The sequence below is a fragment of the Eptatretus burgeri genome, chromosome 11 (genome assembly GCF_056783735.1).
Source record: "Eptatretus burgeri isolate ZD-2024b chromosome 11, Ebu_testis_v1, whole genome shotgun sequence".
NCBI lineage: Eukaryota > Metazoa > Chordata > Myxini > Myxiniformes > Myxinidae > Eptatretus > Eptatretus burgeri.
The window spans coordinates 24,651,455-24,667,089 of NC_140971.1; the positions used below are offsets into that span (position 1 = coordinate 24,651,455).

At 44.0% G+C, this 15,635-nt stretch overlaps 1 protein-coding gene across 5 annotated transcripts in view; it reads right to left on the reverse strand.

Annotated features, from left to right (window-relative positions):
- HINT3 (histidine triad nucleotide binding protein 3) overlaps positions 1–15,635 on the reverse strand; it is a 38,405-nt gene that overhangs the window by 20,982 nt on the left and 1,788 nt on the right. For all 5 annotated transcript variants that reach the window (XM_085845582.1, XM_085845580.1, XM_085845584.1 and 2 more), the window contains exons 2-4: positions 14,403–14,520; positions 11,406–11,475; positions 11,146–11,272 (exon numbers count right to left, since the gene is read on the reverse strand). In XM_085845582.1, coding sequence (XP_085701708.1) covers positions 11,146–11,272; positions 11,406–11,475; positions 14,403–14,520 — 315 coding nt within the window. The remainder of the gene's footprint in view (positions 1–11,145; positions 11,273–11,405; positions 11,476–14,402; positions 14,521–15,635) is intronic.

Genomic DNA, 15,635 nt, shown 5'->3' on the forward strand with positions numbered 1-15,635 from the left:
TTTGAGGATTGGTTTGATTGTTGAAAAAGATAAAAATACACAGAACTCAACTTACCATTTTTGCAAGCATACAAGAGACAATCAATTCTTGTTAATTTTTGAAATAGTACATCATTTAGTTTGAATTAGGAGTTAACTTTTAATGGGGCTAAGGATCTGGGGGCACCAAGCCCACCCGAAGCTCCGACATTGAGCAATTTGGAGGGTTAAAAATAATAAATAAATAAATAAATAAATATCACTTTTAGAAGTTATTTAGAAGAACTTTTCAAAGTTAAAATTAAGCCCAATTAATCTATTTAGCTTCATTTTTTTTTTTCTGATTTAGCACATATTTCATTAACTTGCAGTAAATGAAATAATCAATACACTTCTTTTTTTTCCCATTCACACACGTCAAAAAAATTTGACATAACATGACCAAGTATGATAATGTTAACGGTCAGCTTGTGTGACCCGGGGCGTAGCTGAGCGACCAAGTTAGTCCCTTGCCTCAAAGACCTCCTGCAGGATCCTTGCGTCCAAAGGCAACATTCCCGTGCTGACGGTAATCATGGGATAGATCTTGCCTATGGCCGAGCAACCAAAAACCATGTGATGCTGGGAACTCTAAAGGTACAAGAACATGACCAATCTCTACCTTTAGCATGATTTACTCAGTCACAGGATGAAACCGTCGGGGCAAGCAGGATGAGCCAGTGACCAAGTCAGGTCCGTAAAGTGTATGTAAAGTGTAAATGGATGAAACAAAAGCAAAAGGGTCAGAAATCTATATATATATATATTAGACTAATTAGAGGAACTCGGCCTCGGCTTGCATCCATCAACAATTTTTCCATAGATGATGCCACTAATCAAGCAACAACAGTACCCCCTGCACAATTAGCAGCACAGCATATAACATGCTACACAAACATGCACGCAGCAGTATGCTACGCGGTTATATGCCATACGTATGCTCGTCATCAATTCTGATGTCCATCTTTTTTATCAATTAGATGCTAGGCAATGTGCAAACAGTATGATAAAAATGCCAACATTATTAGAACAGCCATGGGCAATGTCAGGCACCCCTTTTAGTATACAAGAAGCAAACAATAATCAAATGGATCCAATTCATAAAACTATCCCCCACTTAACCCTTACCAGCGTATGCACCCATGGAACAAACCAAGCAACAGACGGCAGAGACTTAATTATCAAAGTCCTTGAGGCCTTCTTTCATGTGACAGCAGTAGATAGATGAGGGGATTCACAAGACAATAAAAGAGTTCTAGGCCAAAGCCAAGAGTTGCTTCAGGATCACCTGCTTGAATGAGTCAATCGTTCTGGCCTGGGTCAACTCGGTGTAGTGGGCATGGTGTCGATAGGATGAGGAATGGTGTTGGTAGAATGGGAGTGGATTTCTGCCCACGAGCTCCGTTCCTATCAGTCTCCAAGTGTCATGTCCAAGTAGTTCTCTGCCCCGATTCATACTGCGCCAGCCTTTTACAACCTCGCCCACTGGTGTCACCGATGACGATTCGCTCCCCTCCCTCGCACAATTGGCATGTCACTCGGCTGATGGGCAGGACAATAAACTTCCCTGATCTTTCATCAGATTTGGAAAGTGACAAGACTCCTGAGAAAGCTTTGAAAGTTCTCTCACCTAAATCTGAGGCCTGCAGTGTTCCAGACACATTAATAATAAATAACAAAGGTAAGGACATAAAATGAGGGTCTAATGGTATGTAGATTTTGGTAATCTGCAATAAGTCATCTTTGATTGGATTATTTTAGCAGACGAGCAAGTTGCCCACGCCAACACAAGTTTCCAAACAGGGTAGGGATGAAGGCAGCAAAAATGCAAATCTTCTGTCATCGAGTTGGCAAGCTGGGAGCAACAATTCACATTTATTGCCATGTCTGATGCAATTTAAATGCTCTAATGGCAGCAAGGTACTCCATTTGAAACTGTTTGTTCAATATATGTAGCTTTTTGATGCCTCGGGTCTGTAATAAATGTTTGTGTTAGTGTCAAAGCCAGTAACCAATGGCAAATCAATAGTAGGATTACGCAAGTTAAAAAAACAAAAAACAACATTCTACTTTTAACCATAAGCCGAACAGTCCTCCATCCTTATCCACAATATTTTCTATTCCCATTAACCCTACCGAATACAACGCTCTTACTTGCAGGTTACAGTTTCCCCTAGTTTCTCCATTCCTTTGCTCGTGTCCAAAGACAATACGCATTGCCTTTTTACCCTCCCGGCCATCTCACCATTCGGTGTGCTCCAATTTTGTACAAGTCGATGAGTAAAAATAAAAACTCAACATATACCCAATCATAAGTCAAACCTGAGATGACTCTTGAACAATGTTTCAGCGAAAGCGAGGAAAATTGCTAAAGTGTCACAAAAAATAATAATTATTGCTCAAGGTTGAAGTCACGTTTGAAGCAAATTAGTGGGTAATTGTACCGATTTTGATATTTACAAACATGTCCCAAGACCTGTTTGTTTTAACTAGTACGCGCCCGTAAAAAAAAAATAATAATAATAAATAAATAAATAAATAAATAAATAAACCACACAGGCCGTTTCTTCGCTCTCACGTGCCCGTACGTGCGTGACCCGGAAGTTCGATATTATTCGCAGTTACGATTATTCGCAATTTATTTTTAATACCCAATTATTCAATTAGCGCCAATGTATTTTACCTTTTCGCAATGTCGTGGCAAGGAAAAACAAAAATAGAAGAGAAGAGAGAAAAAAAATTTACTTCCTGGTTCGGAGCATACCAGCACTCTGATGTTCCCGAAATTTATACACCGTCTAATATGAAAACGATCATAACTTGGGCCATTATGTTTATCTATAAATGCGCATAAGAGAAATTATTGGAATACACGGTCATCACTCTCCGGAAGCCCTACGTTGTAACCCGTAATTGGGAACGTGGCTGTGCTTCCCTTTCCCATCGGCCACGCCCACGCAACAACGTGTCTTCCCATTGGTTTGGTAAATAAATGGCCATAACTTGGGAAGCACTTGTCCGATTAATATCAAACCTTGAAAAGGCACATCCTCAGGTCCCCAGCAATATACCTGGCAAGTTTCAATTAGATCGGACCAGTGGTTGTCGAGAAACAGCGGACACACACACACACACACACACACACACACACACACACACACACACACACACACACACACACACACACACACACACACACTGCTGGAATTATAGATAGATAATATGTTGAACAAGAGGTTCATTGTATGCATGTGCAACAATTGTTATGTCTATGCAGAGTCTCATCAAAAAGCAAACATTGTGTCAGTTTAATTTCCCACCCTACAAAGCATCTGGACACCACCCCCCCCAAAAGAAAGCAATAAAAATGAATTATTCCAAGTGGGATAGGCGCTCGCCTCTCAATGGAGGGCGGTTGTAGTTGGGGTGCAGTGGGTGATTTTCAGTTTATTAGCTCGTTATATTCACGCAATTACATTTTAAGTTAATTATCTCACCACATGGATGGAAATAAAAAAGGGCTCCATTAGCATTTGCTCATCGATGTCATGAATCATCATGTCGAGTTTAAAAACAATCTGTTGAGCCGCCTCGGAGGAGTGAGGAAAAAATGAATAAACCAATTTAAAAAGATTTGCTTTTTAATGGACTCACTGACTGACATTCTGCCTTTAAAGGGGACCCCAAAAGCTCAGACCACCTCAATGTTAATCCAGGGGTGGAATGAGCAGTCGGGCATTCGGGCACCGACTGAGAGCCCTGGCCAAAGAGCCTGTGCTCAAATAAATATTAATATTGTTACGGAAATGGCCCTTATTGGACGACTGAATATAGGATTAGCTCAGATCCCCCATTAAATGCATGTTTAGCTAGGTTGTTTGGTAAAATGGACGTTACATGTGAGTCGAGAGGTGTAGGATGCATGTTTTAGTGTTCGCACAGTGGTGGTGTGCTGCGGGCTCCGAGCTCCCTCTTCTTCCCCCCCCCCTCTCCAAACGATAGGCCCCGCCCAGTCAGCTGAGGGGGAGTGGCCTGGAGAGGGAGGTGGAGCGAAGGGGAGGAGTTTGTCGGCTTCGCTGAAGGAGGCATGCTCGGGGTTGAAGCGAGCGAACGAAAGATAAACTGTGGAGAGAAAGGGTTGAGTTTGGGGAAACAGTCGCTCTCGAGGCGTGCTCGTGTTTCAAAGCGAGCGAACGAAGGAGGGACAGTGTGGAATCTGCCGGGAGAGATGCTGAACCTGAGCGTGCCGAGTCTGCATTTTTGGCAGTAAGAGAGGCTGTCTGCACGTGGAGTCTGCCTCTTTGGGCAGTGGGAGAGGCGGCCTGCACGATCGACTTATGAGGAGGTGATTCTGCCATGAGAGGCAGTCGGCTTTGAGAGGCGAGTGTGGAGAAGGAAAGAAAAGGTGATTCTACAGAGAAAGAAACTGAGAGGACGGAGTTGAGAAGTCGGGCTTTGAGGCGGGAAGGCAAGAGAGGAAACGACAGAGCCTCTGACAGTCCTTGCTCACCTCACGGCTCGACACATTTGCTTGCTTGCTGGAGCCCGGCACCTCAATGTGGGCCTTGTCTGGTGAACAGGCCAGGCCTGGATTTGTATGCAGGACCTTGGGAGAGATCGGCTGAGGCCCATCGTTGATCTGGCGGTCTTGTGCCGTCAGCCTTGCGCGGGGTCAGAGCGCGCGGAGACGGCGTGCGGTGCGGAAAAGAAAGAGGATGGCGCCGCCATCTTGCCACGCGGCGAGTTCGAGCTGGGGGCTTGAATCCGTGGACATACGCTTGTTACAAGCGACATTCGTGCTTTTTGACACTTTCCTCTCATCCATGAAACATCACCAAGTACTCTGTCTTGTCTGCATGCATGCTCTCTGTCCGTCTTGTCTGCACGTTGTACAAGACATATCTCGGTAGCGACCCCCTCGAAACCTGTAGTCCATGGTTCCCTAGTTAAGAACGGGTTAAAGGTTGTTAATAAAAACATTGTCGTGAATGGTTTGCTTGTGTCGTATTCCCTGAGGTTCCCCAATAAATCTGGTTGGTTCGTATGAAGTTGCCGCTATGGATTAATTTGTCTCGCGTCGAGGAACGATCTGTTCGATTGGCATATAAAACCAAAATGGTTACAGACTGGCAGAAAACGCTCGGCATCTGACAAAACCAGTTTGTAACCGGGGTTCTATTTCCCCAACTGGTAAGGTTCAGGATTATGTTGGTATCACGATTGAAGACACGTGACCCGAGGCCTGTGCTGAGCCGGCGGGCATTATAAACCCCGGAGACGTCGGTGGTGAGGGTGGCGCCAAGAGTCGGGTGAGAATCCCACCACCCTGGATCCGCAACAATATTAAACATTTTGCTTGCTTTAAACAAACAACGTTTACTGTTGTTAAAGCTATAGTTTCAAATTTTACAGAAAATGGTTATTAACCATAAATGTGCCTTACAAAAAAGGGATTTGTACCCTCTTTGTCCAAAAAAAAACAAATTATTAACCATATTCACATGTACGTTTTGCTAATCCTTTAGAGAAATACTGCAGTGTTATGCAATTTCAAAGACGATGATGATAATAGAGGAGGGTGCGAATTGACTCGGTCGGTGCAAATGTCCCGCTATCTCCTTTATTTTAGATCATTGTTTAGGGCTAAAGTGACCATTTGCTTTTCCGCAGCAAAATCTTCAGGTACGGCACACAGAGAAATAATAATTTTGTTCATGTGTGCATTTTATTATTTTCCATTTCAGGCCGTTTGCTCCATGATATGCATATTTATGACATGCTTAACATTGCGTGACACTTTGGACTGTAATGCACGTTCTGTAGCCGACTTTACCCTGCAACACGAGGTGCACCAATTTCTGGTTCATACATTACAGTGTACATATTTGTTTTAAATTCACGGTCTCGTTATTATTCTGCACGTGTATACACAAAATGTTGGTTTTAGAAAACTTATTTTACACCAAGTGTCGTTCAAAATTTCTATCTTGGGGGGGGGGGCAAAGACCCCTTCCCCACCCCCTCCTGAGGGCCCAGAATACCGTCAGTCCACCCCTGAATTAATCTATCCCTGGATACCCTACAAAATAGATATGATGTGTCTTTTTCCGATTTATAAAGCATGTAAATTTGCAATTAAAAGACAAAATCTTCTTCTTCACGAATACCCAGGATGTCTCACCATAAAGGCGAGCACCACTTCCGTATTGTTTACGGGTTACATCATGGTACAATTCAACTCAAACGGTGAATAATTTTCAAATCTCTACATACATGCCTCATTGATGCGTCCTGCTTGTCGTAAAACAAACAGAGATGGTTTCATGCTACACCAATGGCCGAAAGATCTGAGAGTTGCCAGAAATTGGATGAAGTTTGTCCGAAATACCCAAGCGTGGATCGGGCCTCCAAGGCATTGGGTTTTGTGCACAGAACATTTATGAAACAACAGAGATAGCGAGATCTTTTGCTTAGCCACCATGATTGAGAGGGGATGCCATACCCATGATCAAGGGGAAGAAACAGCCATCGCTTGAAACTGAAACATCATCATTATCGATACCAGCATAGGTACATAGGCGATTTGAGTGGTGAATCAAACACCTGTTGCCATTGCCCAGGAGTTACCATGAGAGCAACAAAAAACAATCTATATTATCAACACAAATTTCTGCAAATCAAATGAACCACCATGTATTTATAGGAGAGAAAGGGTTTGAAACATGTACCCCTCCAAGATTATTTGACCAAGGACACAAAATTACTTTCAGGTTACCCCCCCCCCTCCTCAATATCCAACCACCATCCCACACCCTCCTCTCCTCCACAATCCTCATTCACTGGGGAGGGACATTGACACCTCATGCACATGAAGGTGGGGCACGGCAAGGACACAAATGGCGTCCGGGAAAAGTATCATATGGGACAATCACGTAACATTCATGACACCTGATCAGTCGGCGATGGTGGGACAGACCATTCGTCACCCAATTGTCCACGATATCCGAGTGTACAGGGCAGTGTCCATCCTGTCGGGTGATGATGGGTATTGTTGCTCGAGTAATATATAAACCGATTTTTTTTTTTTTTTTTTTTTTTGGTATACCTTGGTCGAGGCTCGTATGAGAGCTAACACACAGCTCACAGCAAGGAGGCATGAGACAAGAGGGGCGGGAGTGGAAGAGACAAAACAGTGGGGAACAGACACATTAGGTGAACTCTCGAAGGGAGAGGGATGGGGATGGGACGGGGAACATGGCGAAGAGAAGATGGACATTACAGGGACTTTCAGGAAGGAAAGCAGGGGAATTGAAGGAAGTGGGCTTGGGTGGATTATCGGGGGTAGAAAAGATCGAGGATTTGGATGGGGGAAGATAAGAGGTGGTGGTGAACAGTTGTTTTGAAAGCCTGGATGGAAAAATGGGAAAGAATAGAATGAGGAAGTTTATTCCAAAGGTGGGAAAAAGAGGAATGAAAGAGTGAAGATGAGCAGTGATTCGTGATTTTGGTAGTTTTACCAGAAGGGGGTTGTTGGCGGACCTTGAGCGCCCTGTGGAAATGTGGTGGGGACAAATCGCAGAGAGAGCAGGGGGGGGCAAGGCTGGAGATGAGTCGGTAGAAGACAGAAAGACCACCGACCAACCTGCGGTGATTGAGTGAGAGGCCCAAAGACTCAGCTTCATTGCGGGAGATGCCGATGATCTTAAATGCCCTGGTTTCGACAGCATGAAGCCGAGAAAGGTGGGAGGCAGGAGCACCAGCCCAGAGGGGAGAGCAGTACTCCATCAGGCTACGGACAAAAGCTTTGTAAGTGGTCAGGAGCTCAAGAGGGCCGAGGAAGAACTTTGCACGACGGAGGATTCCCAGTCGGCGACTGGCTTTTGAGGCGAGGTTGGAAATGTGACTTTCCCAGGAAAGGTCATGGCAGATAGTGAGACCCAGAAGCATTAAAGAAAAGACTTCTTCCAGAGGATTGTTGAGAAAGTGGATGGGGGGGGTTTTCTAAACGGTCCTTTCGAAGAGACATAGTGAGAGTGTAAGATTTGTCTGGATTGAAAGACATGTTTTACGTGTTGGACCAGTTTGTGATTTTATCCAGATCTGCAGTGAGCGAAGAAGCTGCTGCTTGCCGGTCTGAGGGATGACAGATGGTACGGCAGAGGGTGGAGTCGTCGGCAAAGAGAAATAGAGGATTTTCCAGAGAGTCGGAGAGATCATTGATGAAAACCAGAAAAAGAACAGGGCCCAGAACGCTACCTTGAGGAACTCCAGCCTGCACAGGAAGAGGGGATGAAAGAACTCCATTTAGGGCCACACGTTGACTGCGACAGGAGAGAAAGTCTGCGAGCCATGAGTGGAGATGGCCTTGAATACCATGGGAAGAGAGTTTGGTGAGTAGGGCAGGGTGCCAGACTGTGTCAAAAGCACGTGATATGTCCAGGGATACGGCTCGGATTTCCTGTCTGGCATTGAGGACCTCCATCCATTGATGGGAGAGCAGAAGCAGCATATCCAGGGTAGAGTGACCTGGTCTGAAACCAAATTGATGATTGGAAATCAAGCCATTGGAGAAGAGGAAGGATTTCATGTCTGAAGCGATGATGGATTCCATAACCTTGCTGATGATTGGGAGAAGGCCGATTGGTCTGTAGTTGCAGGGATCTGTTTTTGCACCTTTTTCATGCAGGGCAGTGATGTTAGCAGATTTCCAAGCAGATGGCAGATGACCTTGGGCAAATGAGAGGGTGAATAGAACAGAGAGAGGGTGAGCAAGAGCAGAAGAGCAGGCTTTGAGGACACATGGGCTGATGCCGTCTGGACCGGTTGCAGAATCCGATTCGAGGTTTGAAAGCAAGCTCTCCACTTTGTCAGAAGAAAAAGATACAGAGTCCAGGGACAGTTGGGTGCGACTGGGTAAAGTGGGTAGAGATAGTGATGGGTTTAGGACACAAGATTGAGCTGCAAACACCGAGTTTAGACATTCAGCTTTATCACGTGTGGAATCAGCAGTGCGGCCATTTGAGGTAAGGGAGGGGATGGAGGGGGAACATACACCAGAAACAGATTTGATTAAACGCCACCAGGATTTTGAGGAGGGAGAGAGGTTTGAGAGTTCAGACTTGAGATGAGACAGATGTTGTTTTCTGGCTCTCCTGAGGGTAGAAACACACTTGTTCCGAGCTTTGTGGAAAGAACGGAGATTGCCCTCAGTTGGGTTTGCTTTCCATGAGGCAAAGGCAAGTTGTTTCAGGACAACTGCCTCACTACAAGCTTCAGTAAACCAAGGGTGGGAGGAAGGGTAGGACAACTGAACACGAGAGGGGATAAATCTGTGCATGAGGGAGAGCAAGTTTCTTTGAAAGAATTCCCAGGATGAGTTGATGTTTGAGAAAGTAGTGATAGGAGACCAGTCTGTAAGTTTGATGGCTGCTCGGAGACCCTGCCAGTCGGCTTGAGTGAAATGCCAGACTCGACGGCGGTGAGGTGGTTCTCTGATAACAGCCAGAGAGATGTCCACTTTAACAAGGACGTGGTCAGAAGAACCAATTGGAGCGAAGGAAGAACAGCAGATATTGTCAGGGAAATTTGTCAAAATCAGATCCAGAAGAGATGGAGTACCATCGGTTGAGATCCGGGTCGCGAAGTTGACCGATTGAGTCAGTCCCAATGAGTCGCAGAAAGCTTTTGCAGAGGTGCCATGGCAGGTGAGAGAGGTACCCACACCTAGCCAACTGGCGTGATGACAATTGAAGTCACCACATAAGAGGAAGAGAGAGTTTGGATGAGAAGATAGAAGATCGTCCATGTTTTCGGATAGTGAGGTGTAGATGGAGTCATCACTGTTCGGTAGAAGGTACAGTACACATTTAAACATGAGGTGGGAGTGGAGGGAAGTCGTAGCCAGAGGTATTCCTGGGGATGTGGGGGAGTGAGAGCAGTGCATGGAGAGTGAGGAATAGTCTTTGATGAAGAGAGCAACACCTCCACCAGGACGAGGCTCAGGTCTGTCATACCGTAAGAGGGAGTAACCGGGGAGAGATACTTGGGAGTCAGACACGTCTTGGGAGAGGAAAGTTTCTGTTAGGCAGATAATGTCTGGTTTGTCAGTGGCAACCTGTATGGAAAGATCTGAAAGGTTTGAGCGAAGGCCCCAGATATTTGAGGTCCACACTTTTAATTATTTATCGATTATTACAAAATCCCGTTCTGATAAACCATTAACTGAAAGGAAAAAAAAAGAAAGATCAAACCCTATCAAGCTGAAGTGATCATGTGACCGGCATTTTCATCTTCACGAACACTTCCGTATTCTTTCTCCGAATCGCTCACACAAGGCTCGAAACGATTCAGTTCCACAATTCCCCCGAAAGCGTTTCAATCATCAATTTTGACTCCAATAGTTTTGTCAAAATCCCAATGATCACCTTCAACATTCTGAGTACCATCAGTGTTGCTCATGACTGGAATCAGGATCGGAATCTGAGCTCGACCTGCACGAGTTCGCTACGTAAAACTTCCAGTTGTATCAACGTGAGTTCATAGTGTGACATCACTGGCGAAATCGAAAAACAATACTCGGGCTTTTATTCAACACTGCGATTGGTAAAAACAAACAAACAAAAAATTATATTCCTCCCCCCCTTCAATTTAGACTATGATTAATGATTCTCAGACTAATGATTAGACGAATGGTTTTCAGAAAAAAAAAAAAAAAAAAAAAAAAAACTGCATTTGGGTTTCCCTTTAAGAGCTCATCGACTCTGTCGTAGATGAGCTAATGACAACAGGTTCAAAAAATAAAATAAAAAGCCAAATAAATAACACACATGATGTCCATCCTGCTCTCCACCCCTCCAAACCTCAGCAATAAACTGATTGATTGAATGAATGCGAGTGGAAATGTGGCAAGTGCCCAAATGGCGGCGTCCTTGGTGTTTTCGTTTAACTCGCAACCTCTGTATACGGCCGGGTTTAGAGGGCAGTCCCAACGAGGTGATAAAAAACATCCTTGTCCATTTTAAATTTCAAAAACAAAATGCAGCTTGGATAATCAAATAAACAAGAATGCCATACAAAAGAGATAAACGTTCCAATCTCACCGTCTCATGCCACGCTCAGAACACTCACCGTAACAAACCAAGGAGAACCGGGCCGATAAGCAAGCCGAGACAATAGGCCCATTTGACTTGCCGGTGCCAGAACATGCAGGTGCAAGTGGTCGACTGAGGTGAACGGTGGCCAATGAAAGCCAAACCTTTGGGTTGGACAATTAGTAGTCAGAAGCATGTAAACAACAGAAAGTTTGGAAGCAAAGGAAACAACACCAAAAAAAAAATACTCTGAAAGGATGTCAGTAAAGACGTCCACAACAAAAACTACTAACTTACCTTACATCATCTGCAAAAGGAATGTTCTTTTGTTCCAGCACCAACCTTCCAATGTGCACCAAACCTTCCACTAGATGTCAATCATTAAAACAAAAAAATAACACAAGTAGTCACTGTAGTGAGTGATAAAAGTTTGTGATCTTCAGCTTTGATAACATGTAATGTTGTTATGACGAAGAGGGCAATATTTTAACTTTATTCATACCAAAAAAAATTCAAACAATATGGTAGTAAAACAATCAATATGTGAACAAAGTGTTTTTAGCTCAAGCACACTGACAAATATGTGCATAAACAATAAATACTACATAACAGTGAAGTCGATGGTCCACCATCGCAAGTCCCAACACTTCCCACCTAAAGTAGAGTTCAAAGATGTCAAAAAGTTCCACCATGAATGACCCAACATCAAATTTCGAGTTAAATTCCCCCCCCCCCCAATATTGATAGATGTGACCCTAAGTTCCCACCGCCTGCGACATGAACCGGGGGTCAAATTCAAATAAATAAATAAGTTACACATTTCCTGCTTCTCCAAATGTTGATTGCATAAACACATACAAGGTTTCATTCAAAAATGTTTAAAAATGTGCCTGTAATTGCATTTTTCAGTATTTGGCTTTTTGAACCGCTCCAGTTGGTGGGGCTAAAATTACACTGCTCATGCACCTTCGTGCCATGTGGTGATCATAACCACCAGGTTTGGTGAATTTCTGCCCAACTGTTTAGGAGATTTTAAAAAGCCTGGTGTTGGCTTAATAGTTAGGTGGCTGGCTTAAGATTTTAGGATATAGAGTTCAAGACTGTTATTCCTGTTGAATTAACATCATGTCGGGTTGACTCAGCCTGTTATCCTTCCAAGGTGAGCAAGATGAGTACCAGTGCAATGGTAACAGGGGTATTGCATTAGCAGCACAGCCGCACCCCCAGCTAATGATGCTATTCGAAGTCTTGTGTTGCACGAGGAGGGGGAGGAGATAGCGGGAGACAGAAAAAATTACAATATCCCGATGCTATTGTTAATTGCCGGAATCCTTTGGATTTCGGCAATTATGTTGGTCAGTTGTTTGTGTCATTCTGTGTGTGTCTGTTTGTCTGTTGGATACTTGGTTTCATGTTACGAAATCTTTAGATTTCGTAGGTATATTGATGACTTCTGTTTGTTTGTTTCTTTGTAGGCACGATAACTCAAGAACGGAAGAAGCTACCAATGTCAAATTACACCACGTGATTCAGGAGGGTGATGGCTAGCGATTATTAGATTTTGGTCAAAATCGGTCAAAGGTCAAGGTCACAGTGAGGTCAAACATCCAAAACATTCGATTTTTGATGGTTTGGTACAGAATCATCGTAGAAACTTCTGGTATGGTTTGCGTCGCTACCTTCTCCAGAGACAGCTTTTATTAGACAAGGTCAGAGGTCAAGTTGACGATTTCATAAGTACCAGTCTATGACTGCTTGTTTGTTTGTTTGTTTGTTTGTGTGTGTATACGTTTGTCGGCACGATAACTCGAGAAAGGAAGAAGCTACCAATGTCAAATTACACCACGTGATTCAGGAGGGTGATGTCTAGCGGTGATTAGATTTTGGTCAAAATCGGTCAAAGGTCAAGGTCACAGTGAGGTCAAACATAATTCCATAAATTCATGTGGAGAAATGGAGTATTTTTGCTTTGCTCGACGTTACGAGTTCGTTTTAACTTCGATTTTAATTTTGTCTTCGGTTTTTGCGATCGCTTAGGACGCTTAAAACTCGGTTGTCAAAATTCTGGTAAAATTCAGATGTTTTGGAGACGTTTTAAGATTTTATAAAAAAAAAATTTCACTCGCCGCATCACAGCTCGTCACGTGGTGCAGCGTGCTCGAACAGACGCGTTGTTGATCACGTGAAGGTTTTCCGTGTGCGCGCTGACGGTGTTTTCGATAAAGATGGTGTTTAAAAGTCATTTTTATCCCAATAAAGGTCATCATCGCATGCCTGACTTGCGAAGCCATCGGATGATGCAAGGATTGTTGGTGGATGGCCGAATATTACGGTTTTGTGACTTTGATAAAATAATATTAAATAATTGAGTGGAGCAAGATTTTTGCTTCGGTCGACGTTACGATTTTTGATGGTTTTGTACAGAATCATCGTAGAAACTTCTGGTTTGCGTCGCTACCTTCTCTAGAGACAGCTTTTTTTTTTTTTTTTTTTTTTAGACAAGATCAGAGGTCAAGTTGATGATTTCATAAGTACCAGTCTATGACTGCTTGTTTGTGTGTTTGTGTGTTTATTTACCCTGTAGCAGCCACACCGTTTCAGCGATCATGACCAAACTGGGTACAGATGTCGGCCATGGTCCAACTTAGACACTTGTCGTTTTTGGTGAATCTAGGTCAAAGGTCAAGGGCAAGGTCACCGAAATTCTTATTTTCACAATAACGTCCGCTAAAATGGTCATATCGACTTCAAACCAAATCCAAAATGTGCATCTTCCAATACTGCATCCAACCATATGTCTCATTGGGACCATGTTTTGGAGATTTGCAGATTTCCAAATCTCCAAAAGCCGATTTGCAGAAAGGTACAAATCAGATTTAAAATTCAAATTACTACATCATTAATGGCCCCAATTCTTCCCCCATATCGTGGGGTCAGCCGGAAGAATGTTTTTGACGCAAGGTCTTTCACTAACCGGTTGGCCAGGATCGACGGTCGACTGAAGGTGAGAGGAATTTTGTAATTTTGTCAGGGTGCCGGTGATGACTTGCCTAATCTTTGCGAAAGACAACGTGAGAACTTTAATCGGGATACCCAGCTTCACTCACATCAGAGGGACAGCCTTGCCTAAATCAAATCCAGATGAGACAGTTCAAGGTCAAGTGCACTATACTACCTGTCAGATGAGCATGAAGAATTTATGAGTTATGTCTACGACTATGACGTTCACAATTTGGCTCAGGTTAAACCTCATGAACCACGAGAATTTCAGGATCAGCACGGTGCGATACCCACCCATTGGCACGTGCTGCTGGGTCAAGGTCTTGGGCTGGCCAACATGCTGTTTGGGGATCACCAGGTAATGATGTTGGGTGGCTGGTCGACGGTCAGGGAAGCACATATATTCACCATCCTTTGGATTGGAAAGAGGGGGGAGGGAAGGGGGATGTTTTCAAATAATAATAATGATAAACAAATTACCTGAATTGAACAAATCATAAATATGGTATGAACATGCAGTTTAGCAAATAGAAGTGTATTCTGGAATCAGACGAGAACTCAATTAATCATTCTATACATTCAGTCATTTACTTTACATTTCCTTGAGGACACAGGTGCTCCACTGAGATTTGGCTACCATCTCCACATCACTTGATATCGATCCCATATGGGAATACTTCCACAAAAGTCTACTTTCTCTCACACACCGGTTTATCCCATGCCATCTTGCAACTTGCCTACCCATCCGCTAGACACAGGGACACTGAATTATTTTGAGAGTGAGGTTGCAATAATGCTCGGAAAGCTAACCTGACCGATAGTGACATTCGTTCATTCCGTAAAGCTTGTAACATCACAAATCTCAAAGCTGAACTCTCGAACCAGTCTCGTTCCTCCAAGTGATGGTGGTGCTCGCCACGTCAGTCTCTGCTGCTTGCTCCCCCTCCACCCAGATCCTCACTTCAAACCGTTGTCCTGCAGAGTCCGAGGTCAGGCAGATCGTCTAACCTCCGTCTCCCAACCCATCCTGCTCTGTCCCAATCTTACCCAGATGTCCCACTGTCTCCTCGACTGTGACCTTCACACCCAAGAAGGGAGAGAAAGTTCTGTCCAGCCTTAACCCTGCTTCGGCGATGGTGTCAGACAGCATCAGTGCCCTTGTTCTCAAATCCTGCTCTCATGCTCTACCGTTTCTGCTTCCCCATCATCTCTACTATTCAGTCTCTCCTTTGGCCACATCCAATCTATCTGGAAGTCAGACATCACTTCTTTTGTCCACAAGATGGGTGCAAAAACAAATCCTATTAACTAAAAGCCAGTGAGTTTGCTTGCAATTACAAGCAAAGCCATCATTGCTTCAAATGAAGTTTTCCTGTTTTCAAACAACCTTATCTCTGCCCAACAGTTTGGATTCCATCACGGACACACAACTCAGGACATTCCTCTGCTTTCCTCAGCAGTGGATGGAAACCCTAAATCTAAAGAGGTCAGAACAGTCTCCTCAGACACATCTGGCAGCAATGTCAG